Below are 25,366 nucleotides of genomic sequence, written 5' to 3'. Positions count from 1 at the left end.
TATCTTTTTTTTTTTCGGTGGAGGACTCACTTAAAAGATGAATTTTTATTTTTGGGTTTTTTTTTTGTTTGTTTGTTTGTTTTTTAATTTACAGCAGTGGGGAACCCCACCCACCAGAATTTTTTATTATTTAAATAATTTACGTCCTGCTTTAAAAACGACTTTTTTCCGATATGATGTTCCTATCGTGTGATGGGGTTACCCCCCCCCCCAAAAAGGTGGGGGGGTTCAACCTAATGGGAAAAACCTAAATCCCCAAAATGGGGAGTTCTGTCCCAAAACTGCACTGGGATGAGGAAGATGACGAGGAAGATGCAGCAGTGTGTGTGGGGGGAATGATTAAAATGTAGTGGTTTTGCCCCATTTTGGGGGGGGGAAGAAGCAGTGATGCATGTCTTCCAGTTTGATTTTTGCCCAATTTTGCCTTTTTTCCCTCGGCCCTTTGCCAGCACCCCCCCGCCAACACCCCCAAAGGCCCCCTCTGGCCATGCCAAAAGGCACCAAACCCCCAGTTTTTAACAGCAAAAAAACCTTCCCCGTAGTGAGAAGTGGGGGTTTTTTTGTTTGTTTCTTTCTTTTTTCATACTTTTTGGGGTTTTTTTTCTTCTTTTCAGGGTTTTTTTTAGCCAGTTTTATTAAAAAAAAAGGAGAAAAAAAAAAAAGCCGGCAGCTGCTATTTACACCAACACTTTTGTTTTAAAGCACGAGACTGGAGAAATTGGGGGAAAAAAAGCCCTTTTTGAGGGCCAGAGGAGTCCATGTGTTCCCCCCCCGGGGGTGGGGGCAGGTGTTTTGGGGGGGTTTGGGCTGTTTTCATCACCGGTGGTGGGGGTGGTGGGGTTTGGGGGTGTCTTAAAGTGCGAAGAGACCCAGGAGGGGTGGCAGGAGCCTTCCCCATGCTCTCCCAGTGGTACCATGAAAATCCAGTTTAAAACCACCCTGGTACTGGGAGCGGGGGAAGGACCCAGGTATCCAGGTATCCCCATCCCCCAGGGGTCCAAACCCCCTTTCCTGTGGGATCCGGGTGTCCAAGCCCACCCCCCCCACCCATCCCGGGGGACCTAGGCATCCGGGCACCCCCCCCATCCCCCAGGGCACCCAACCCCCACCCCAAAGGGGACCAAGCCGTCCTTGCCGCAGCCAAATTTCAGCTTTCCTTCCCCAAACTGAAACCCGTTGAACCCAACTTCAAAATTGGCACCAGCTTTTCTGGAGGAAAAACCCCAAATCCAGCCAAAAATGGGGTTGGGGGGGGGTGGGGGCAATGGGCCCAACCCTCTCCCCTCCAGTAAGTGCTTAATGCCAAGATCCCTGGAGAGGGGCAGAAATGGGGGGTGGGGTGGGGGGGGGTGGTCCCAGCCCAAAGGCAACACTGGGCACCCACGAAGGCTTTTTGGGGGGCAGGCGGAAAGTGGGGTGGGGGATTCATTGGATGACTCCTGGGATGTGCCAGGTGACATTGGATAAGCCTCGGGTCATCTCAGATGAGTCTTGGGATGCGTTGGGTGAGCCTTGGGACGTGTCAGATGACCCTCAGGCCATGCTAGACCATGTTGGATGAGCCTTGGGCTGCATTGAACAAGCCTGGGGCTGTGCCAGACCACACTGGATGAACCTCAGGTCCCATTGGATGAGCATCAGCCCACACCAGACAGGCCTTGGGCTGCACTGCAGCACGTCGGACGAGCCCTGGGCCATGCTGGGTGAGCTGGGATGTGCCAGACGAGCCTTGGGCCACGTAGGATGAGCTTCAGACAGTGCCAGGCGAGCCACCGGCTGCGTCCCGTGGGATGCGAGGGGGTTTGGTGGCGCCAGGGCTGAGCCAAAAAGTCCAGAGGCAGCCGGAGAAGCATCCGATCTGCCGAGTGCCCCGCCACATGGGTCTGTCTGCTCAGGCCCACTGTCCCGCCGGCGCCGGATCCACTCCTCAACCCCCTACCCAAACCGAAAGGTGGGGAAAAATCCTCCTGGGGCCCCAAGTCTCGATGCCCCAGCACGCTCCCACCGTGCCCAAGTCTGCGTCAGGGCAGGAGAGGGTAAGCCCAAGCCCAGCGTTCGCTTCCCTGTCTCCGCCGGGCGCCCCAGACCAGACCAAGATTCTTGTAGAGTTTTTTTTCTGGTTGGTTTTTGTTGTTGTTTTTTATTTTTTGTTTTTGTTTTTTTTTTCCTGGCAACAGCTCACAGCATGTGCTGCTCTGCATGGAGCTGGGCTGGGAGGAGCGGCTGGATGGGCGACTGTGGTGACGGCGGCGGGGTCTGGGGAGGCGAGGGCTGAGCCGTACCCAGCGTTGCAGGGAGGAAAGGGGCACCGGGGGGGGCGGCGGATGGAGAACCGGGAGTGGCGCTGGGGGGCTCGAGGATGGGCCGGTTGTAGAAAAAGAAGGGGCACTGCTGGATGAAGAGTTCAATGATTGTCTGGTAGGTGCGGGTGGCCGTCAGGGCATCCATCGTGCTGAAGTCAGGTCTCATCAGGGTGGGCCAGAAGCAGATGGAGAGGTTCTCGCTGGTCATCAGGTTCACCCGATGGTTGTGGCTGACCCTGCAGCGGGAGAGAGGGGACAAGACGATGCTGGTGAGGTGCCAGCAGGGACCCCCCCGATTGCATCGACGCCATCCGGCTGCAGAGGCGAGCCCCAGTCCCGGCATTGCGGGGGGGGTTTTGGGGTGCTCCTCCCCGCATCTCGGGAACCCTGATACATACTTGTTCAAGTGCCCGATGACGTATTTGAAGACCTCGTAGTTCTCCTTGGGAAACTTCCTCAGTACTTCCTTCAGCGCATGGAGCTTCTGCTCCCGGTCATTGATTTCTGCCAGGAGGAAAAGTGGAGTCGGGGAGCTGCCGTGGCAGAGAAACACCAGGCATTGCAACCGGTCGTGGCAGCATCCTGCTGTGGGATCCCTCCTCTTTGCAGGGGGATTTTTGGGCCACCAGCTTAAGCAGATCATCGGTCTTTCCCGAAAATAAACCTGGCAAAAACCCACGCTGCTCATGGGTGCAGGACGGCGCCGAGTGGCAATGCTGGGGCAGAGCATCTCCAGCCAGAAACAGGCTTGGAGGGTGTGAATTAATAAGGAGACATGCCCGCAAATGGACTTTTATGGCATGAATTAACAAGACTTGCCCGCAAATGAGCTGGTATGGTATGAATTAATAAGGAGATGGGCCGGGCTGGGGCAGGAGGAGGGTCAGGACCCCCTGGGCGTACTCACTGTGGGCTTCCACCAGCTCAACCTGCATGGTGTAGGGGACCAGGGGCTCAGGCAGCTCGGAGAAGAAACTCTTCATGGCACCAGCCACAGTGTTGACGGTGAAATCCTTCTCGGCCAGGTCCAGCCCATGATCTGCAAAGGGAGAGTCTTGGGGTTACACCCCCAGGTTTGTGGTCACACCCTGAAGCGCTTCGGGGGTGCAGGAAGCTGACGGGGGGGGGGGTCGGTCCGAAGCAGCTCAGCGTTGCTGCCAGCAGAAAATCACCTCCAGCCACCGACCCCAATCTCCATTTCACAGAGGAACCGAACCCCGATGCCCAGCAGGTGAGCCAGCGGCAGGAGGGGCATGAAAACAGATAAAACATCCAGAAAAATGCAGGGACCGGAGAGTCTCGGTGCCTGGCATCACTCATTGGGACGGCACAGGGCAGTGCGGCCACGGCAGGCATGTCAGCCTTGTCCAGGTTATGAAAATGACAGGGGTTAAGTGTGCCCAAACATGTTTTCATCCTAAAACCACTTTGGCGGTGGTGGAGGGGGCGCAGGCACGTTGGGCGCAGGCGTCCCTCAAGTTTTGGGGTGAGAAAGGAGGAATCTCGGTGACAGAGGTTACCCTGGTCAAACTGCCGCTGCAGGCTCTCCATCTCCGACTTGTTTCCACTCACGCGATAGATGCCTTCGGTGCTCAGCCCTGGCAAGGAAAAAAGAGCAGGTATCAGTGCAAGGAGGGCATTAGCAAATGGGGTGGGGGGCTTTAGGGACAAACCCCCTATAAACCCTTGTTTATAGGCATTAAAATCCATACATCTCATTTGCTCCCCAGAGCCTGGAAGCGATGATACCACAAATCCCTACCCCTCCATGAAATCCTGCTCCTCCAGGAAATCCTAGTTTAAACCCAGCCTGTGATCTCATCCCAATGGAGAGGAATTTCCCTATTTATTATTTTTAATCTTTTAAACCCAGCACCCCTGTCCTGGGTTCAGCTGGGATAGAGTTAATTTTCACAGGAACCTGGGAGGGGGCACAGCTGGGGCAGCTGACCTGAACTAGCCCAGGAGCTATTCCATACCATGGTGACATCATGCTCAGTATATAAATGGGGAGCAGGCTGGGGGAGGGAGCTCTCTCACTCAGCTTTCGGTGGGGGAAGTGGTGGAGCGTCGGGTTCCGGGTGGTGAGCAGTTGGACTGTGCGTCACTCGTTTTGTATACTTTCATTAGTACCGTTGTTGTTGTAACTTCTTTTTTTGTGTCGTCCAGTAAATTGTCCTTATCTCAATCTACAAGGTTCTGTTTGTTTTTTTTTTTTCTTTTCTCCTTTCTGATTCTCCTCCCCATCCCACCGGGGCCGGGGGGAGCAGGAGGAGTGAGCAAGCGGCTGCGTGGTCCTTTGTTACAGGCTGGGCTGAAACCACAACAACCCCGTAGAGATCTCTTTTTTAATTCAAAAATTAGGAGGTACAGCAAGTTAATGTCAAAGTTGAACCAACCTGCCTGCAGCTCCACACGGAATTTCTCACCCCGATTTATCTTTTTACCCCCCATTCTATTTTTTTTACATGGCTCCTCCAAACCTCAACCTCGATTTTAGGTGATTTATCCCCAGGGTAGCATTAAACTCCTGGAGTCGCTTTGTGCTCATTTAAAGTGTTAACAATTAATTCAAATTACAGCACACTGCGATGACACTGATGTCTCTTCCACGAAAGGCATCTTCACTCAAATAATGTTTTTTTGTTTTTGGGTTTTGTTTTTTTTTTGGTGTACAGAGGGGGTAAAAAGAAACAAAACCTGGTCTCCCTGAAGAGAAAACACTGCCTGGATTTTCCAGATGGGAGACCAGGGGGTGAAGCAGCACCAACTGTTTTTTCTCAGATGCGGCAGCAGTGTCAGCTCATGCTTTGCTATCAGCAAAAAAAAATAAATATGCCAGAGAAAGGGGAAGCACCCGCTGCCCAATCTCCCCATTACAGCTTCCTGGAGCGAGAGCCTGATGGGGGAAAAAGCCGTCGGGGAAAAAAAGCCTGGAGCTTATTTTGGTGTTAATTAGGGCTGCCAGAGGCCATACCCATCAACATCAACTGCTTGGAGGGAAAGGTGCAAGGTGGATGCCCCAAAAAAAGGTCCCACCTGAAGGCAGCTGGAGTTATTTCAGCCCTTTGCCTCTGAGGCCGGGATGGGAACAGCAGATGAGCGTGCCTGGAGAACCACCGGCCTCGGACATTTCCCCAGGTAATAAAAAAGGATCCGGGGAAGAGTTTTACACCTTCTCAGAAAAAACCACGGTGACCCAAGCTTGCGATGAAGAAGAAACCTCCCCATGTGCTGTCATCGCAGCTTGCAACAAGAGACCTTTCCTCCTGGGCAGAAAGCTCCGCAGCCGGTTGCTCTTACCTGTTGCTTCGATGTACTCGATGCATCTCTCAATAAAGATAGGGATAGGTTTCTCCAGAGTCACTACGTTGGTCAAAGGCACCCCAAAATAGTTGCTTTCCCACGTCGTCTTCGTGATGGATGGCCGAGGTTTGGGCTTTGGCTTCTGCGGGAGAGAGAAGAGCGGAGTTGAGGCAAATACCCCAAATACGCCCGTTTATTTAGACAAATCTGCAAGTCGACCTGTTACCACCGAGATAGGAAGGATGCAGAGGCTGCTCTTAAAATTTTTACACAGTGAAGGGTATCAGCAGCCAAAATCCAGTTATTTTGGCAGGAGCAGCACAAGGCGATCCGATGGGGAAAGCCACAGCCCCAACAAACTCCCGCTGCTCCTTGGCTGACCAAACCGTGCCGAGCATAGCTTGTGGATAAAGCCTAAAACACAGTGACCGCTTTGCCGGGCTGAATTCCCAGCTGGGCCAGATCCAGCAGGAGCCAGGGGGGAAAAACCCTCCCGGAGGTGCTCCCGCATCTGCAGCATCCTCACTGACAGCCGCAAGACCCAGATAATGTGCCGATTCCAGTGGATTGCTATTTATTCAAGCAATTTATTATCTATTCCAAAGCATTATTATTCATTCCAATGAATTATTATTATTTATCCCAATGCATTACTATTTATTCCAATTAACTGTTATTTATACCAATGCATTATTATTTATTCCGACACATTTAATATTATTTTTATATTATGAATAAGACGCTTATTCAAGCAGGCCACTATTATTATTTACTAAAGTGAACGATTATCATCGTAATGTATTTATTCAAGAGAGAGGCAGGGGCGGTGGTTACGGACAGGGAAGCCACTTCTCCCAACACTCCCTTCCCTGCTACGGGACATTAAACCTGACCGAAGGCTTTGCAAAGCTGACGGATTTCATCCCAAATGTTGTTGCTCGCCAACGTCTAAGGTGGAGCCTCCTGGATGTCACGCCTTAGGTGAAAAATAAACAGCAGCACTGTTTTCATCAAAATAGGCATTTTTGTCAGTCTTTAGCTGAAAAAACCTCTCTGGGTGCAGAAGGGAAAGACCAAAAAATAGGAGAAGCCAATAGGACTTCACCAAGGGGAAGTTCACCCAACTTGGTGAACTTCTAGGATGAAGTGGCTGGTCTAGTCAACGAGGGGAGAGCGGTGGAGTGTCCACCTGGGCTTCGGTAGGACCTTTGACACCATCACCACTGGATTCTCCTGGAGAAGCTGTTGATGAACAGAAGGTGAGGTGGGTTGAAGACCGGCTGAACGGCCAGGCCCAAGGGGTGGTGATCAATGGAGCAAAGTCTAGTTGGAGGCCAGTGCCCAGCGGAGTACCCCAGGGGTCGATCTGGGGTCCAGTCCTGTCTAACATCTTCATTAATGATCTGGATGATGGGGCAGATGTACCCTCAGCACGTTCGCTGATGACACCGAAGTGGGAGGAGCGGCTGATAGCCCAGAGGGTCATGCTGCCGTCCAGAGGGACCTCAACAGGTTGGAGAAATGGGCTGATGGGAACCTCATGAAGTTCAACAAGGAGAAGTGCAAAGTCTTGCCCCTGGGGAGGAACGGCACCGGGACATGCTGGGGGCTACCCAGCTGGAAAGCAGCTCAGTAGAGAAGGACTTGGGGGGGGGGGGGGGGGGGGGGGGGGGTTTGGTGGACACCAAGTTGACCATGAGCCAGCAAGGTGCCACAACGGCAGCCAACGGTGTCTTGGGCTGCATTAGACAAAGCGTTGCCAGCAGCTGGAAGGAGGTGATCCTTCTCTGCTCAGCACTGGTGAGGACCCACCTGGAGTGCTGGGTCCAGCACTGGGCTCCCCAGTACAGGAGAGACATGGACATACTAGAGAGAGACCTTCTGGCAGCCTTTCGATATATAAAGGTGCTTATAAGATGGAGAGAGACTTTTACCAGGGTCTGCAGTGACAGGACAAGGGGCAACAGCTTTAAACTGACAGAGGGGAGGGTTAGGTTGGACACGAGGAAGAAATTCTTTCCAATAAGGGTGGTGAGACACCAGAGCAGGTTGCCCAGAGCAGCTGTGGATGCCCCATTGTGGGAAGTGCTCGAGGTCAGGTTGGACAGGGCTCAGAGCAACCTGATCTAGTGGGAGATATCCCTGTCCATGGCAGGGGGTTGGACTGGATGGTCCTTGAAGGTCCCTTCCAACCCAACCCATTCTACAATCAGAATTTTGCTACTAAACTCCAAGGAAAAAGCAAAATAAACCCCGCAACGTGTCACCAAAGCAAAGGTAGAAACCCAAAAGCTCCTCCAGCCTGGGCAAGGTGATACCTGCCACTGCACACCGTTCCCATCAGCAAAATGATGATGAAACTGTGACTTAAAAATAAATCCCCAGAATTAAGGGGGAGCAATTAAAATGCCAAGCACCACTATTAGCAGCAGCATCCACTGCTTGGTCACATCCCTTGGCTTCCCCTTGGAAAAGGGGGATGTGCTAGAATACAGCACAGGACCAAAGCCCAAAACCACTGGCTGGAAACCCAAACCTGCCAGCTGGAAACCCGGTCCCGTCAGTGAAGCCTCTTCCCCTTGCAGAAGAGCACAGCCCGTTCTCCTCTTAGCACGTCCCATGCCATGGGAGGGAGTATATCCATTGCCCATAAGGGAAGTTTCTGCCTCTGTGGGTATTTCAGGGAGACTCAAACCACCCTTTTTTTGGGGGAGCCTCAAAACACCTTTTTTGGATGAGAGCAACCGGCTCTCCCCGATTCCTGAGCACCCCCCGACAAGTGGGAGCGTCTGGACGGAGCTTTTTTTAATGCAGCGAGCAGAAAATGATGCTTCAGCAGTCGGACACAGAAGGGAAACTGAGGAAGCTCTCGGTATGACGGAGCAGGGAGCGGGATCGTTCCCAGAGGCCAAGGGCGTTGCACCAGCCCCATATTCCCCACCGAGGAGAGGAGGATTTCATTTTGCTCCTTCCTGCTTGGCAGATCGTTGTGGGTGGCTCTCCCTTTGTTTCCAGTGGAAATGAATAACGCCTCAATTACCATGATTGGTTTTGCAGCAGCAGGCGGCTCTGAGCAGGACATCCAGCGGCGGCTGCTGCTGCTCCCTCTGCCAGGTCAGGGGCAGTGCAGCCCCCGCTTCCCTTCCTCCTCCTGCCTCCCCCTCTTCCTCGCACACGTATATACACCCACATCGTAACATCTGTGTGTATATAGTGTATGTGCCTGTATAGATGTGTACGTAACAACATGGGCGCATACATGCATCTGTGCATATATTGTGTGCCTGCACATGTGTGTATATATAGTGTCTGTATGCGTATGTACATGTGTATAGCATGTATGTATATAACATGTCTATATGTGTGTGCATGTACATAACATTTATAAGATACATGTGTATATAATATGCACATGCATATGTATATAATGGTGTGTTGTGTGTATATGTGTGCACATAAGTCTGTATGTATATAAGTATATGCATGTGTACATAAAGCATGTATATGTGTATAAGTGTCTGTTCATAGTGTGCATGCATATAATGTGCATCTATATATGTATATAGTGTATGTATGTGTGTATGTGTGTAACGTGCATATGTATATGACCTCCGTGTGTGATGTCTGTGTGTATGTATATTTAACATGTGTAACGTGTGTGTATATTCAACATGTGTGCATGTATATGTCTGTTGGCACAACACAAGTGCCTCTGTATATGCCACATTTGTGATATATCTGTACAGATATAACATCTGTATTGCATGTTTCTGTATGTTGTACATATGTGTGTGTGTGCGTGCTTCCATCCCACCACAGCACCAGGCATTTTCGTTCCCATGGACCACGCAAGCATGACTTGGCTTCTCCATCTACATCCACGTGCTGGAGCCAAGATGTCCACCATGTCTTGGGGTGGGCAGGACACCCACCACATGCCCAACACTGCCACATCATGCTTAGGGCTGTGTGGCTTTGACGGCCAACTGTTGGCCATTGACATGCCAACTGTTGGCCAAGAATTCCAAAGCCTACTCAACCATGCAGCACTGCGAACCAGCGGGCTCGTCCAAAACCAGTTTCACTCTCTAAAGAGCAGATCCACCATTGTGCCGAAGAGCGGCAGCAAATCCAGGTGGATTTAAGGCTGGTTTTGTAGAGCCACGGCAGCACAGTACATCTAGAGAAGAGCCTTGAGAAGAGCCACCCAAGAGTAGCAACAGACAACAACTTAGATGTGTCCTCAACTTACCAGCATCTTCTCTGTTCGGACACATCTAGCTTTGCCCCATTTCTTTAAACGACTCTATACCAATAATAGTGACTTTACTCCGTTCATCCATGTTAAAGAGAATTTACAAGGCAGATGGAGGCTACCTTTCAAAGCACCCATGTTTCGGTTAATTGTACCTTGAAACTCCTAACTTCTGAGCACGGAACGAACTTTCTCAGAAGTGTGTCGCGAGGGTAAAGTCATCAGAGCTGAACACCCGCGGTGGAAACGACGGAGCTGATTTTGGCATAGGACTGCAAGTTCACACAGGCCACGCCAGCAGCGAGTTAACGCACAATAAAAAAATAAAGAGAATCTATGCTCGCCCTACTCAATCAATCAATCAGTAAATACATGAAAAACACGCCATGAACGCGACAGCAGGGGCTCCCACCCTCGTTCAGGCTTTACGCCTGGCGGTACATCCCGACCTCTACCCCGCGAATCCCATGATCGAAGGGCAGAAAGCACCAGCCTACCTTCGTCGTCCTTCTCAAGCTGCGCAGGATGTTCCTCCTCCTCGGATCTTCCCCGTCGGCCGTTTCGTAGGGGATAACGGCATTATCACCTTTATACCCTTGGGAAGTCTGGTCTTCCTCTTTCTTTCGAATGGGTCCCAGCTCATCATCGCTCCCAACGCTGAAGCTAGTTCGGTAGCTAGCAAACCTGCCCAGCCTCGTGCAGCGCGTCCGATACAGCACGGGCTTGCTAACAACCGACACCTTGCAGCCCCGCTCCAGGGAGCTGGTGTCCATCTCACTGTCCGAGCCGTTGCCACTGCCATTTGATTGGGTTTTGTTAATATTTCGGATGGTGATAATCTTGCCCTGGGTGCTGTCGTGAGGCACGGAGTAGATGTTCTCCTCTTCGTTTCTGGGTTTGACCACAGCGTCCATCGGCTCAGCATAATCGGAAGGATCGAAGCAGTCTGTGGGCAACCAGCTACTAGAAGACATGGACTTCCTCTGCCCATCCCGATGCCCCTGCTCCAAATACGACAGGTCCCCCTTTGTAATGTCAAAATGCACAGGGGGCTTTGGTTTCACTGGAGGAGGTACTTTGTTGTTCAGCTTGCTTTCAAAAGTGTTCATGACAGAAATGAAAGACAAGCCATCGTTCCCCTCCAGCTCCATGGAAAGCTTCGAGTGGTCTTTGGGCAGGGCGGGCATGGATATGTCCTCTCTGAAGGGGCTGTAGGTGGGGGGCTCAATGTCCTCCTCAGAGTCCTGCAGGTTGGAGTTGCAAAGAGGGGAGCCCGCTCGAGGTGAGTTGAACACCTCCTCTGTCGTGCTGCAGGCTTCGGCCACGTTGTCGTACATGTGGGTGGCTTCGATGATGGTTTTTTTCTCCACCACGTCTTTAAAAAATGAGTGGAAAATCTCCAGCTTATGCTGCGGCTGGCTACAAGGTATCGTGGTGAACTTGCCATCAATCTCCTGGGCGATCTCCTCACCCTCGGTGAGCTGCTCTCTGCTCAAGTCATTGTCCAGGATGTCTATGGAGCCGTCTGTAAGCGCCACGACCTGTATGGGGATGATATCCTGTACCTCGCAGAGAAAGGCACGTAGCATGGCCAGGGACGCCTTGCGTTTCGCCGAGTAAAAGACAATGTATCCGTGGACGAGACGGCTTTTCCTAATGCTAAAGGAGGAATGGTAGGAAAGGAGGGAGAGCTCCACGCGCCTCTTGTGCAGCCCGATGGATAACTCAAGGAGGACGGAGCTGCTGCTGCCACACTGCGAAGGTCTGTAGGTCTGGGACTGCAGGATTGGTAAGAGGATGTCATCTGCGTTGAACGGATCTCCGCACATCAAACACATGACGATCCGAAGGTCAACGTCTGCCAGGTCTTTGATGCTGGAGGTCGAGCTGACAAGGTTTAAGTTGCGTTTTGAGTCCAGCAGTCCCTTCAAAACCTGGCTGATCTGCTTCTCATTGATGTTACGGCCATACCCAATGCCAGCAGACGCGGGGTCCAGAAAGACACACTGCAGCTTGCTTGCGATCTGCTGGCCTTGCTGTATCAAGCTATGTAGCGTCTCGCCACTGGTGTCCCCCCTCTTGTTAACGAGGATGAGTGTCAGAGGAAGGCGAACCAAGTGATTATCCCTCCTACCAATGGTCGATTCTCTACTCTTTTCGATGCTTTCCACCACATAGGACAGTGACTCCTTTGAGTTGTAAAGGCAGAGACAACCATGAGGCTGAAAGGTAGGTGTCTGGAAAGAGTTAACAGGGAGCCGGACATTGCCCTCGATTGGCCTCAGGGACAGCTCGTACATCTTACCTTCGATCACGTACTTGTCGTCATTGGTGCAGAGCGCCCGGATCTCGTTGGCCAGCTCGCGTGCCAAACCATCCTTGCCAAGGATGACCAGATTGATCCTGTCGATGTTGGAGTCTGAAAGCAAGTTCTTCTGGTTGCGTTCGGAGGGCCTGATGAAGCGGGAGCTTATCAGGTGCTCAATTTTAGAGTCTACGCAAACCAGGCAGCTTGGACACGTTTCCTTCATCGGGTGGTACACGAAGTGGATGTGCTTCAAAATAAGGGCGTCCCGCTCAGCCTGCAGCTTCTGCAGGGCTTTGAACCTTTGCTCTTCACCCAAGACATCCTGAATGACGCCCATTTTCTCCTTGCTGGGTTTAGCGTCAAGCTCCAGTTCATAAAACAGCTCCGAGTACTCCAAGAGCAGCTCCTGAAACTCCTCCTTGGCCTTTTCTATAATCTGTTTTTGGTGCTTGCTGTAGATATCCATATAAATAGACTCCTCTAGCCACATGTAAAAATCCTCGTTCATAATGAAACTGCGTGCTTCCTCCCAGGGCTTCCCAGGCGTGATGAAAGGGGAAGTCTCCAGGTTTTCTTTGAAAGCTCTTCTCATTTCTGCCCTTTTCCTCTCATTCCTCAGCTTTTCTAAGTGAGCTTCGTAGAGCTGCTCGGCAGGCTGAGTCTCCATCAGGTCGAAGGGAATGCGCTCATTCTCCATGTTGTCGATGTGGCTCGTGGCATCCCAGGGTGTCTCTTCCAGGACAATAAACCATTTCAGAAAGTCCGGCTTCGTCTCCAAGAGCTTCTCCACTTTTATGCAGCTCAGGTGATCTATTTCGTCCAGGTCCGGGATGAGGGCTTCAAACGCTTGAGGAAGCATGGCGAGATACATCTTCCGCCGGCGCTCTATGTGCTCCTGCTTGAGGCGGTGGACGTGCTGCAGAAACAGCTTTTTGGCTTTCTGCGTTCCTTCCAGGTAGACGTAATCCTGATACTCTGGAGAGGACTGCATCTTGCGGCTCATGTTCGACCACATCTCGTTGTGGTTTTTGACGATGCGGCTGACCAGCCACTCGTACTTGTCTTTAGCAGCAGCTATCTGTTGACTTTGCTGTTTCAAAGCTTCGAAGTAGGGGATGATTTTAGTCTTTCCCCGGCTTTTATCAATCAGCTGCACTAAGGTGCTGAAAGCCAAGTCAATGTTCACATTGGATCTAGCCGACGTCTCCACAACCTGGAGGTTCTTTTTGCTTAAGGCAAAAGTATGCACATCCCTAATGTACCGTTCCACACCTTCGTCACACTTTGTCAGGACCACCATGATGGGCTTTTTTGTTTTCACTAGTTGATTGTAAAGATTTGAAACAAATTTGAGCTGATCATCAAAGTTCCTGTTCATACCCCTGCTAACATCAACACAGAGAAGAAAGCCATCCACCAGCAGCTTTCCATCCGGCATCTGTTTTTGTTCAAAGTCCTGTTCCAGCCCAAGCTGATCAGTGCAAAAGTACATGAGCTTTTCAGCCGACGCCAGTTTGGTCGCAGCAGCCCTCTTGATATAGGGCTGCAGGGCTGTGCTGCGGTGAGGCTGAAAGGTCTGGTCGTCGATAAACTCCGTCTGCTCCACAACATGCATTTTACATTCGACGCAGTCCTCCAGGGAACGCACAACTTCCCCCCAGTAGAGGAAATGGTCATTATTGACCACCCTTCCCCCAAAGTCACTGGTGCTGAGAACCGAAGTGTGGTCCAAATGAAACTCATCTGCGCTGGGCCGTACAAACCGGTTGCAAAGGCAGGATTTCCCAATGCCACACTGCCCCTTCTCCTTCTCCGTTCCAGACAATCCCACCACGCTAATGTTATAGGTGGGAATGCGAACATCTTGCTTTCTTGCCATCATCATCGTCCACACATCCTGCCCCAGTCAACTGCTTCCGAGAGGATTAGTGTTTCCGGCACCTGGTGCGACTTGGGAGCTCAGTGGAAGGCGGGGTGAAAGTTCTCAAGCCAGGCAGGGCGCTGGGGTGATGAAGTTCGTCGTTCCTATCCTGTACATACCAGCAGTGCTTCAGTTCTTGCTGGTCCCTGTTGCTGGACGGCCGACGTTTCCCCCTAGGAGAAAAAGAAACAACCATCAGCATTTCAGCTCAGGAACCCCAAACAGACCTAATTCTGCCTGCACCATTTTATACGCCTCGCACTTGAATGCTAGCGCTGACGCAGGGGAGATACCGGCAGCGGCCAAGACGTGCCAGCCGCAGCATCCGACCGAGCACTAACCGCAATGGGTACTGCTTCCCCACTGTCATCACAAGCGGCTTGTGGGTGCAAACCACAAGCTGACCGTGTCACGAAGGCAGATCAAGGTCACGGTCTACCCCCCAGCCGGGCAGGGAGCAAGAAAAACAGGTCAGCGGCAGAGGGAAGAGCCGAGGGGACCCACGGCGGAGCCTGGGGGAGAGGGCTTGCTTCACGGGCATTTCCGATTCAATGCTGAAAAGAAAGCAAGTAAAACAAACCATCCCATCTTTTCTTTGGTTTTTGACTTAAGATTAGATGTAGTGCCAGCTTAACACCCAATACTGCTTTTACCAGGAGGATTACCTCTTCACTCCCCATGGACAGACGTGATCTAATAGGATCAGAATAGCTTTAAAAAAAAGAAAAAAAAAAAAAAGCAGAGAGATCCAACTAAAGCCCTGAAAAGGCACCCCAAGCATGAGCCAACACGAGAAAGTCCTCCCAGAGGGAACAGCATTCGAGGGAGGGACAATCCTAATTACTGCTCCTGAAACTATGAGGGTGGTGAGACACTGGAGCAGGTTGCCCAGAGAAACTGTGGATGCCCCATCCCTGGAAGTGTTCAAGGTCAGGCTGGAAGGGGCTTGGAGCAACCTTATCTAGTGGGAGATGTCCCTGCCCATGACAGGAGAGTTGGACTGGATAATCTTTGAAGGTCCCATCAACCCAAAACCTTCTGTGATTCTATGAAACACGGCAGTTTAGATAGTTTGCTTTACAATCTGAGAGCGGAAGAATTTTCAGTTTACGGCAAAAATCAAAATTAACTCGCGTGCAGATGACATCGTGGGTCGTCGGAACAACCCAGGGAGCACAGCCTTCCACAACATCTCCTCTGCTTTGATGTCTGGATGGTGCAGTTCTTCCAGTTCCCCAGCTGGACTGAATCACACAACAGACAAAGGCTGCTGAGAACCTGCCATGCTGTCAGGTGCTTTGCTTTCAAAAACCTACCCTGACATTCATTTGATCTCAAAAAACCCCACATTTCACCCCTCCATGAGGTCACCTGCATCAGCCGAGCTACCAGGTTATGTGATCCAAATGCCATGAAGAAGAAGTGGGCGTTTGGGCTTAAACACAAGAAGTTCGGGCATTTTAGGAGTTGGTCTGCAAACTCTCGGCTCTTCCACGTACACGTTATTTCCCATGGGAACATCACTTATCGGCAGCACGTGTCATTCCTCAAGGTGAGACTCTTGCAGGTAAAAGGATGTAACAGCCGCAGCACTGGTGCAATGCTGCCAAGCTGCTGTCAAACCTTTAATTACTTCACCTAATTATTCATCGCTCAATTTGAAGGAACGCAGTTACTCCCTGGGAGGCTGGACAGGGCTCAGGGCTGCTTGTACAGCTTCTTCTGCCGCTCCACCGGGGACCACTCTTCCTCCTACATTTTTCCTCAATCCTCACTGCTTCTCCCCATTTTGGAGGATGAGCCCAGGTGGGTGCCAAGCACCCGGACCCTGGCGAGACATCAGTGTGTTTCAGCTTACCCCCTGTGCTGTTTAAACCGGTTTGTCTGACCAGTGGCTGAACCGGTGAGCCGTTGCTGCTCTCCCATCTCCTCTCCGATGCTCCCATGCTCCGGCTGGAGAGTCCAGCTGACGTGGCAGCTGGAAACACAGCATGGGCACCAGGACAGAGGGATTCCCCCCCGGTTGTAAATTTTATCTCCACGTCCCAGTAGCAGAAAGTCCCCGAAATGGGTTGTTTGGATCTTTGCAAAGATTGATTTAAGCTTTTAACCATCTGGGTCCAAAACACTTAATCTCGTGCAACAGATGGGCTACCCTTGGTTGCGCGGCATGACGAAGCATCTCCTCAGCCATGCCCAGCCCTCTCATGGATGTAAAACCACTTTCCCAATTTTCTGCAAAAAATAAAAACCCCTGGAGCTGTGGAGCCACTGATTTCCAAGACCAAATCCGTAACAAGTGAAGGCAGCAATGTACCAAGCGTCCAACAAGGGGAAGGAAGGGCCAGCGTGGAGGATCCTGCACCATTTCCCATGTTAATCCTCGGCACAAAGCGGGCAATTTATTAACGAATTGCAGGACATGGCTGGGTTGGGTGACAGCATCATCCAATGAATTTCTGACAAATTTGGTGAAAATCAGGTTTTTTGTTCACTTTTGCCTGGCAGAGAATCCACCTTTTTCTCTTCTGTTGGCAAAACTCACGGTACACACAGTTGCAGAAGCATTTCCACAGACGAGTTTTGGAAGCAAAAGTGAATTCCAGCAGAGGCAGCTCCTTCAGCTTCGCACCATCACCTTCATCCTGCTCACATTCACTTGCACAAGCATTTCCTATGCCGGCAAAAAGCAACAGACTGGGACATCCGAGCACACCGTGGGTGGGGTTTCCACACCAAAATTATAGAAATTAGACATGGATAATAGTTCAAAAAAATCACCGCACATCCTATGTGACTCCTGAGAGCTATTTCCCCTGCTTCCAAGAGAGGGGAGGGGAAAAGAGAGGGGAGGGGAAAAGAGAGGGGAGGGGAAAAGAGAGGGGAGGGGAAAAGAGAGGGGAGGGGAAAAGAGAGGGGAGGGGAAAAGAGAGGGGAGGGGAAAAGAGAGGGGAGGGGAAAAGAGAGGGGAGGGGAAAAGAGAGGGGAGGGGAAAAGAGAGGGGAGGGGAAAAGAGAGGGGAGGGGAAAAGAGAGGGGAGGGGAAAAGAGAGGGGAGGGGAAAGAGAGGGGAGGGGAAAAGAGAGGGGAGGGAAAAGAGAGGGAGGGGAAAGAGAGGGGAGGGGAAAAGAGAGGGGAGGGGAAAAGAGAGGGGAGGGGAAAGAGAGGGGAGGGGAAAAGAGAGGGGAGGGGAAAAGAGAGGGGAGGGGAAAAGAGAGGGGAGGGGAAAAGAGAGGGAGGGGAAAAGAGAGGGGAGGGGAAAAGAGAGGGGAGGGGAAAAGAGAGGGAGGGGAAAAGAGAGGGGAGGGGAAAAGAGAGGGGAGGGGAAAAGAGAGGGGAGGGGAAAAGAGAGGGGAGGGGAAAAGAGAGGGGAGGGAAAAGAGAGGGAGGGGAAAAGAGAGGGGAGGGGAAAAGAGAGGGGAGGGAAAAGAGAGGGGAGGGGAAAAGAGAGGGGAGGGGAAAAGAGAGGGGAGGGGAAAAGAGAGGGGAGGGGAAAAGAGAGGGAGGGGAAAAGAGAGGGGAGGGGAAAAGAGAGGGGAGGGGAAAAGAGAGGGGAGGGGAAAGAGAGGGGAGGGGAAAAGAGAGGGGAGGGGAAAAGAGAGGGGAGGGGAAAAGAGAGGGGAGGGGAAAAGAGAGGGAGGGGAAAAGAGAGGGGAGGGGAAAAGAGAGGGGAGGGGAAAAGAGAGGGGAGGGGAAAAGAGAGGGGAGGGGAAAAGAGAGGGGGAGGGGAAAAGAGAGGGGGAGGGGAAAAGAGAGGGGAGGGGAAAAGAGAGGGGAGGGGAAAAGAGAGGGGAGGGGAAAGAGAGGGGAGGGGAAAAGAGAGGGGAGGGGAAAAGAGAGGGGAGGGGAAAAGAGAGGGGAGGGGAAAAGAGAGGGGAGGGGAAAAGAGAGGGGAGGGGAAAGAGAGGGGAGGGAAAAGAGAGGGGAGGGGAAAAGAGAGGGGAGGGAAAAGAGAGGGGAGGGGAAAAGAGAGGGGAGGGGAAAAGAGAGGGGAGGGGAAAAGAGAGGGGAGGGGAAAAGAGAGAGAAATGCAAGGTTTTGGAAGCACAGTGGTGTAAGAGCAGGTTTTGGGGGAGTGCTAGGACATGCGGTGGGATCAGTTCTGGCCAGTGCATGGGAGCCTGCCCATTTCCACCGTGTTTTTCTGCACATGCTGCGAAAGCAGCAGGAGGGATCAGCCTGGCATCAGGATAAGTAACCCACCTCCAGATTGAGACCCAGGAGCCACAGAAAGTTTCACACCCACCCTGCTTTTGGGTGCGCTCACACTCATGCCTGCACGTCCTCAGCTCCCTGTTTAGCTCAACCTAACGAAGCGACATCCTTTCTCCTCTGCTCGGGGCACAGGAAGGGGAAAACTGGTGTCAAACGGCACTCGCTTTCATTTTCTCCCCTAAATCCCCGAGTCAGGAGTTACTCATTTACGCCACAAAGTCCAGCCAGGAGGACCAGAAGAAGGGACCCACTCTGTTAATTCCCAGCAAAGCAGGGGGAATTTAGCTTGTTTCCTCTTAAGAAGCTGGCAGCAGAGCCAAAGAGAAGGAAAAAATAAAAAGGTATTTTCCGCTCCCAGATACCTGAAACCTGGATATGACCACAGCCACCAGCGATGACAGCTCACGCAATCCTGGCTGCTGATAAGCTTGGGTGGCTGCCGGCACTCAACCCGGCTTTCCACGCCAGCCCCCAACGCTCGCTGCATGTGTGTGTCACAACAGCCCCAGAATTAATAGTACGTTCAATTAAGCAGCTTTCCAAACACTATTAAACCAGAAACAAAGCTTTCTTCATGATCTTTGTGGCGCTCACCAGGGTCACGAAGGCCCCGGCAGGCACTGTGGGAGGAGAAACTCCAGCTTGTGATTCAAAAACCCCCCAAGGGGACCCGACAGCAGCATGGACGCCGCCAACCAGTTTTTGGCATGGCTTTTCATTTATTTAAGGGGAATGACCTCCATGTTGCAGCTCTCCCCAGGTTGATAGGATCCTCTTCCTCCTCAACCTGCTGCCACAGATGCCCGGGGCACCGAGTGCTCTGCACAGCATAAATCAGATGAAATTAAATCCAGGGTGCAGAGGGTTTAAGGAGACACAGCTCCATCCTTGCCTACACCTTGTTTGTGGAGTGGTGACTGGCTGGACCACAGCCCACCACGGGATGAGCCTCTCTGTCCAGCGTGGTCCTGCACCCAGAACCCCTCTGAAATTTGCATTTTCAAGAAAACCGAGTGTTTAGTATAACCATTTTAAATTAAATAAGCTAAGGCTCTAAATTAAAAGCCGGACTACACAGAGGCAGAGACGAAAAGAAATGGCAGCCCCGCAACACCTTGAGGGGATGCAGGGCATCTCCAGCGCTTTGTTTTCTGGGTGTATTAACACCACCAAAAAAAGTCATCCAGAGCTGCCTGATGATGGGGTCCCCCGGGATGCTGCTGCTCCCCAAGCTCTGCGTCTCTCCAGCTGCCGGTTAAACCACCTGGTGCCATGGACCAGCCTCGGACGTGAAACCTACGGTCACTCTGTCCTCTGCAAGCGGCAAACCTGAACTTGCTCGAAGCCCTTAAAAAAAAAAAAAACAAAAAACAAACAAAACAAACAAAAAACCCCACAAAACAAAACCCAACCGTGAAGCTTAAAAATGAAAGGAGTGGGTTTGGCATTCCCCTTCTCCGGGGAAGGCACGTGGCATGATCCCACCACAGCGGCCAATTCGGGTAGTCTGGAGCCAGCCTTGCTTATCTCAGGCATTTCGGTGAGCCCAGCCGTGGTGTCATCGAAGCACCACAAAATAATCTGATGACTAAAACAGTGGAAATACCTGGCCAGGAGCCAAGTGGCCTGGGCATGCTCTCCCCAGCTGGGTCATTAAATCTTTGACTAAAAGGAAGGGGGGGGATAAATATGTGGTTAAACACTATCTCGCAACGGGCGGGCAAAGATTTTTCTGCAACGAGGTGGCATCCAGGAGCATCTCACGTCACAGCAAAGGCGAATCCGAGTCCGGGATAACGTTAAGCAAAAATAAATACACCTCGAGGCTACAACCCCTCTCCAATAAACCACTATTTATCCATCATAAGATAAATATCCTGGACAGTTAGTCACATCAAAATGACATAGCAGAGAAAAAACCCAAAATCTTCATCTAAGTGCCATTGCTTCTCATCTAGGTATTTAAAAGTTGCCCCAATGCTGCCTTCAACACAGCCTTGGCGCGTGGCAATGCCGCTGTGTTTGTCAACTCATAAAAGGCTTTAAAAACAATTCGGTAATCTTGATACAAAAGGCAAAGGTCAAGTGCTATTGGGATGGGGAAAGGGATACGCAGTGCTGCGTGAATATTAATCATCTCCAGCCGCTGGCTAACCACCCACAGCTCTCACTGTGAGAGAAGCACCGGGCAAAATCAACCTCTTATGGGGCTTGTTTTGGGGTATTTTTTTGGCATGCTGGCAGCAGAGACAGACCTGTTCTTTCACCGGCTCTCCGCAGACACGTAGGGAGGAGCGATGGCTGGCAAGGCGCAAGCTCTCCGCAGGGACTTGTCCATCCCCCCAGCGAAAGCAGGGAGCCTGCAAAACAGCAAGCTTCTCTCCTAACGAAGGGGGTTTCACAAACAAGCAGACTGACCAGCGCAGCTGTAACCCCCTTCCCTGGCCAAGGCCAGCTCCTCCAGTGGTGTTCCTGGCAGGAGAATGGGAGAAAACAGCTTTGAGGCAGGTTGTCAGAAACATGGCATTGGGTTCAGTTGTTGGCTCTGCCAACAGCTTCACGAGGGCTCAGACTGCAGGGTTACACATAGACATATATATATACACACACACACAGAATCATAAAATGGTTTGGGTTGAAGGGACCTTCAAAGACCATCCAGTCCAACCCCCTGCCATGGACAGGGATATCTCCCACTAGATCAGGTTGCTCTGAGCCCTGTCTAACCTGACCTCGAGCACTTCCCACAATGGGGCATCCACAGCTGCTCTGGGCAACCTGCTCTGGTGTCTCACCACCCTTATTGGAAAGAATTTCTTCCTCGTGTCCAACCTAACCCTCCCCTCTGTCAGTTTAAAGCTGTCGCCCCTTGTCCTGTCACTGCAGACCCTGGTAAAAGTCTCTCTCCATCTTTCTTACAAGCCCCTTTAAGTATTGAATGGCCGCAGTAAGGTCTTCTTTTCTCCAGGCTGAACAGCCCCAAGTCTCTCAGCCTTTCTCCGCAGCAGAGCTGCTGCAGCCCTCACACCATCCCCATGGCCTCCTCTGGACCCACTTGAGCAGGTCCACGTCTGTCTTGTGCTGGGGACCCCAGAGTCCCCTCCCTCGACCTGCAGCCCAGAAGACACTTGGCTTTCTGGGCTGTGAGCGCACATTGCCAGCTCATGTCCCATTTGTCACCCACCAGCGTCCCCAAGTCCTTCTCCGCAGGGCTGCTCTCTATCCATCCATCCATCCCCCAGCCTGTGCTGGGACAGGGGATTGCCCCCACCCAGCTGCGGGACCTTGCGCTTGGCCTTCTTGAACCTCATGAGGTTCATGTTGGCCAACGCCTCCAGCTCCCTCTGGATGGCAGCTCTACCCTTGAGGGTACCAACGGCACCACTCAGCTTGGTGTCACCTGCAATCCCACTGTCTAGGTCATTGATGAAGGTATTGAACAGTACTGGTCCCAGCTGATCTCCATTTGGACGTTGAGCCATTGACTGCAGTCAACGTATACGGGCATACATTTATATTTATCTATATTTATGGACCAACCGGGGCCCTTCCTGGTGTATTGCCACCAACAGCCCCAGAGGCATTCAACCCAACCAGAGCAAAACCCAACCAGAAATGTCTCCGCAGTGGGGATGGAGCTGTCCATCCCACTCAACCTGGATGGTTAACAGCTCTGCCACCAGCCACCTCCCCGAGAAGGTACCAGAGCGTTAATCACTCTGACCCTCTGGCTAGCAAACTCGAAACTCATTTTCAAGAAAAATAAACTGGGGCAATGTTCAAATGAGTCAGCAAGGATGAGGCCAAAGGATGTCAAAGTCATAGAGATCCCTCAGCAAAGGAGCAAAGACCAACCATTGAGTCCCAGCCCAGCCGGCCAAACACCGGTGCATACCACTTAAGTCAGCCATGGCTAGAAGATGACTAATTAGGCTTTAAGCCCAGCGCCAACAAAAGCATCACTTTCTGTGACAGCCACGCCAAAATCTCATCACCATAAAAATCACTTTTACGCACCAAATTCCCAACCGCAATTGCAAATAAATCCAGTTTCCTTCGGAAAAACAAGCAGACCTCACCGCCTCAACCCCTTGCCCACCCCAGTTAAGCCAATTCACCCCAAAACAAGGGTCGCCATTGCCCCGTGGCTGTTGGACGGCTGCAGATGCCACAGGCATGAAGCTCAGCACGTGCCTACCCCCCTGATTTTCCTGGTTTCACCAGAGTTCAGAGGTGGGGAGGGAAGATGCAGCCGCAATCTTATTGGGTGTCTTTCTGCAGGGTTTCACAGCCCCACTGGACGCTCCCCAGTTGAACTGCCTGGTTCCCGAGGGGACCAGCTCCTCTCCCACCAGCACCAAGAAAACCCACCATGGTTTAGGGGACGGCAGAAAATTATCCGGGTTAAGCCCCACACGAAAACACGGATCTCTACAAGATGCTCACGATTGGGTCACACTGCTTCAGAGAGGACAAGCTTCCAAATCGGCATCCCCAAAACCACTCTGGATCCAGGTAAAGCCTAAACCTCTCCAAAAAATCACCATTTGCTGATGCCTTGAGATGGGTGATGCCGCGAGGACCAAGGGAAAACCTACCCGGTGAGCAGACGCAGCCAGGGAGACACTGGGAGGGAACTGAGGCTGGCTGGGCAAGAAGGAAAAAAAAAAAAAAGAATAAAAAGGAAAAAAAAAAAAAAAAAAAGAAGAGGAAAGCAGGTGCAGAGAGGAAGGAAGAGCCAGAGCACAGACACTGACCCTCTCTGGGAAATGCTGCTCGTGCTGCGCTCTGGTGAAGATGCCGTTTCGGATGTGCTGCTCCCTGAATCCTGTCCTCCAAGCCAGGACAAGGAGATGCGCAAGTGCCCAAGCAAGGAAAGTCCTAAGATCAGACGTTTTGCACAGCTAGGAACCACAACAGCTTTTTTTTTTTTTTTTTTTTTGGAAGATAGCAAAGGAAAAAACGAAGCTCCCTGAGGCTCGGAGGTGAGCGGTGCCACCCTGAAGCACCCAGGAATGCGGACAGAGAAAGGGAGGGATTAGAAAAAAAAAAAAAAAAAAAAAATTTAAATTTATTTTCCCAAGTGCTGTCAAAAACCTGACAAAGCACGTTACCCTAACGAAGCTTCCCCGTATTGGGACAGAATAAGGAAAACAGCAGGAGCCCCTGTGCAGGAGCAGGCATCCTCCACGGCACTGCCTCAGCACCCAGCTCAGCACCTTTTTGGGTTTTTAATTTTAAAATCAAGTGGTTTCTCAAGTCTGTCCACCCCCCCCAGTTGGCGGGGTGAAAGCAGAAATCAGTGAATTCAGGCCATTAAAAATTACATCACCAGCCAGCCCAAGCGTGCGTCAGGCCCGTCTTTATCTCTGCAGTTTTAAACGCCAATTACCGGCGGCTTGTGCAGATACAGCAGCTCCTGGAGAAAAAAAAATTAAAACAATAAAAATCACTATCAAGAAATCAAGCCCCAGTTTCTGTTAAAAATCCCAAATATAAAGAATCATTGTGCGAAGCTTAATCTCCCAGCGAACGTCTTAACCATTTCCCTGGCCTGCAGCCGGCGCCGTCAATTTATTACCGAATAAAAAGATGCTTTTTAATTGCTAGTGGGCATCATCGCAACGACAGCTTCGCTCCGAGCGAGCCGGGGCAGCTGCCGGCAGGCAGCTCTGGCACCGGTCGAACCCCGACCTCATCTCCGGGGGGGTCGCTGCCACCACCGGAAAAAACAAAGGAACGTGGGTTGGCAGACAAGGATTTTGGAAATGGGCCGGAAAAATGAAAAGGGGGGTGGGGTGGGGGGGTGAAGAGGGGGGCGTTTGCCACCCAAAAAAGCAGATACTGGAAACGCCCCCCCCCAAGAGCGGGACACCCCAAAAAGGCAGCAGCACCCCAAAAATCAGCCTGCGGCTCTGCTGGCACAGGGAGAAGACACCCCCCCCTTTTCTTTTGGGGAGGGGGATTAGGGCTTGCCCCCCTGCTCTGGGGGGGCTGGGAGCTTGGTTCCATGGCTGTCCCTGCTGTGGGGGACCCCCCCCTCAAACCCCAGCCCCTCCATGAGACCTTTCACAGGGGCACAAATCTGGGGGAGGGCGATACCTGCCTCCCCCCCCCCCCGCTCAAGTAGGGGGACAGGGTGATCGCACCCCCCCAAAGAGGGGCAGCAGCCCCTCACGTCCTGCTGAGCGAGTCCCCCCTCTCCATAAAGGGGGGATCCTTGGAGCTAGGGGGGGGAGAAGTCCCCCAAGCTCTTAATGGTGGTGGTGGGGTCTGCATTCCCTGCCCCAGAGGGGGTGTCCCCTCCCTCCACCCCCTTGCTGGTGGGGGGGGGGATCACCAATCCTTGGTGTGTCTCCCCTCCTCCCTCCTAACTTGGGGGGCCAAGCCCCTCTTAAGGGGTCTCCCCCTCCCTCACCCTCTCAGGCCTCCCTTAGCTTGGGGGGGGTGGGTGTGTGTCTCTTCTCCCAGGACCCCCCCCTTAAGGGAGGGGGGGGCTGAATCCCTAGGGCCCCCAAGGACTCTCCCCACCCTAGACCTCTCCCCTAACTGGGGTCTCCCGCTCCCAGGACCCCTCCCCTAAAAGGGGGCGGGGGCGTCTCCTCTCCCCAGGAGGTCTCCCCTTTAAGGTGGGGGGGGGGGGGTCTCCCCACCCTGGACCCCTCCCCTTAAGGGTGGGGAGACTCCCCTCCCCTAGAGGAGGGGGCGTGTCTCCCCCCGGGGGTGGTCTCCCCCCCAGACCCCTCAACGGGAGGGCCCCCAGGCCGGGGATAAGCCATCCCCCCCCATCCCCAAATGGGGGTGGTGTCCCTTCTCCCCTCCCCAGGCCGAGGCCCCGAGCTACCCCCACCAGGACTGTGGGCCGGCCCGGCGGACCCGCGGCCGGCGGGGGTGGGGCAGCCCCATTGTTCCCAGCCGGGGGGGGGGGAAGAACCCGGGACCGCTCCTTACCGTGACGACGACGGCGGCGGCGGGCCGGGCCGGGGGCGGCAGGCGGCGACGACGCCATGTTCCCCCTCGGGGCGGGGGCGGCGGGCGGGGACGGCTCGGCCTGTAATG

General features: G+C 52.5%; 1 protein-coding gene across 3 annotated transcripts; it reads right to left on the bottom strand.

The window, feature by feature from the left end:
* Nucleotides 1-586: 586 nt before the first annotated feature.
* Nucleotides 587-23,726, bottom strand: LOC138681744 (rho GTPase-activating protein 35-like). 3 transcript variants are annotated; one of them, XM_069775431.1, is made up of 7 exons: nucleotides 23,640-23,726; nucleotides 10,362-14,266; nucleotides 5,607-5,751; nucleotides 3,824-3,901; nucleotides 3,211-3,342; nucleotides 2,702-2,807; nucleotides 587-2,539 (listed from the first exon to the last, which is right to left on the bottom strand). In XM_069775431.1, exons 2-7 carry the CDS (start codon nucleotides 14,055-14,057, stop codon nucleotides 2,179-2,181), a joined length of 4,518 nt encoding a protein of 1,505 aa, XP_069631532.1. In that variant the 5' UTR covers nucleotides 14,058-14,266; nucleotides 23,640-23,726; the 3' UTR covers nucleotides 587-2,178. The 3 variants fall into 3 exon arrangements, with proteins under 3 accessions (XP_069631532.1, XP_069631533.1, XP_069631534.1); XM_069775432.1 differs by having other exon boundaries at nucleotides 23,635-23,709; XM_069775433.1 differs by lacking the exon at nucleotides 23,640-23,726 and adding an exon at nucleotides 23,065-23,188.
* Nucleotides 23,727-25,366: the final 1,640 nt, after the last annotated feature.

The sequence above is a fragment of the Haliaeetus albicilla genome, chromosome W (assembly GCF_947461875.1).
Source record: "Haliaeetus albicilla chromosome W, bHalAlb1.1, whole genome shotgun sequence".
Classification (NCBI taxonomy): domain Eukaryota; kingdom Metazoa; phylum Chordata; class Aves; order Accipitriformes; family Accipitridae; genus Haliaeetus; species Haliaeetus albicilla.
This window is presented reverse-complemented; position numbering and strand designations above follow the sequence as displayed.

What these genes read in the sequence shown, in the direction of transcription:
- LOC138681744 (XM_069775431.1), bottom strand. Translation starts at nt 14,057, where the DNA reads ATGATGATGGCAAGAAAGCAAGATGTTCGCATTCCCACCTATAACATT. An exon ending in CGAGTACATCGAAGCAACAG is followed by an intron (nt 3,902 to 5,606) that starts GTAAGAGCAACC and finishes TTTCCTTGCCAG; the next exon opens with GGCTGAGCACCGAAGGCATC. An exon ending in GCAGCGGCAGTTTGACCAGG is followed by an intron (nt 3,343 to 3,823) that starts GTAACCTCTGTC and finishes CTCCCTTTGCAG; the next exon opens with ATCATGGGCTGGACCTGGCC.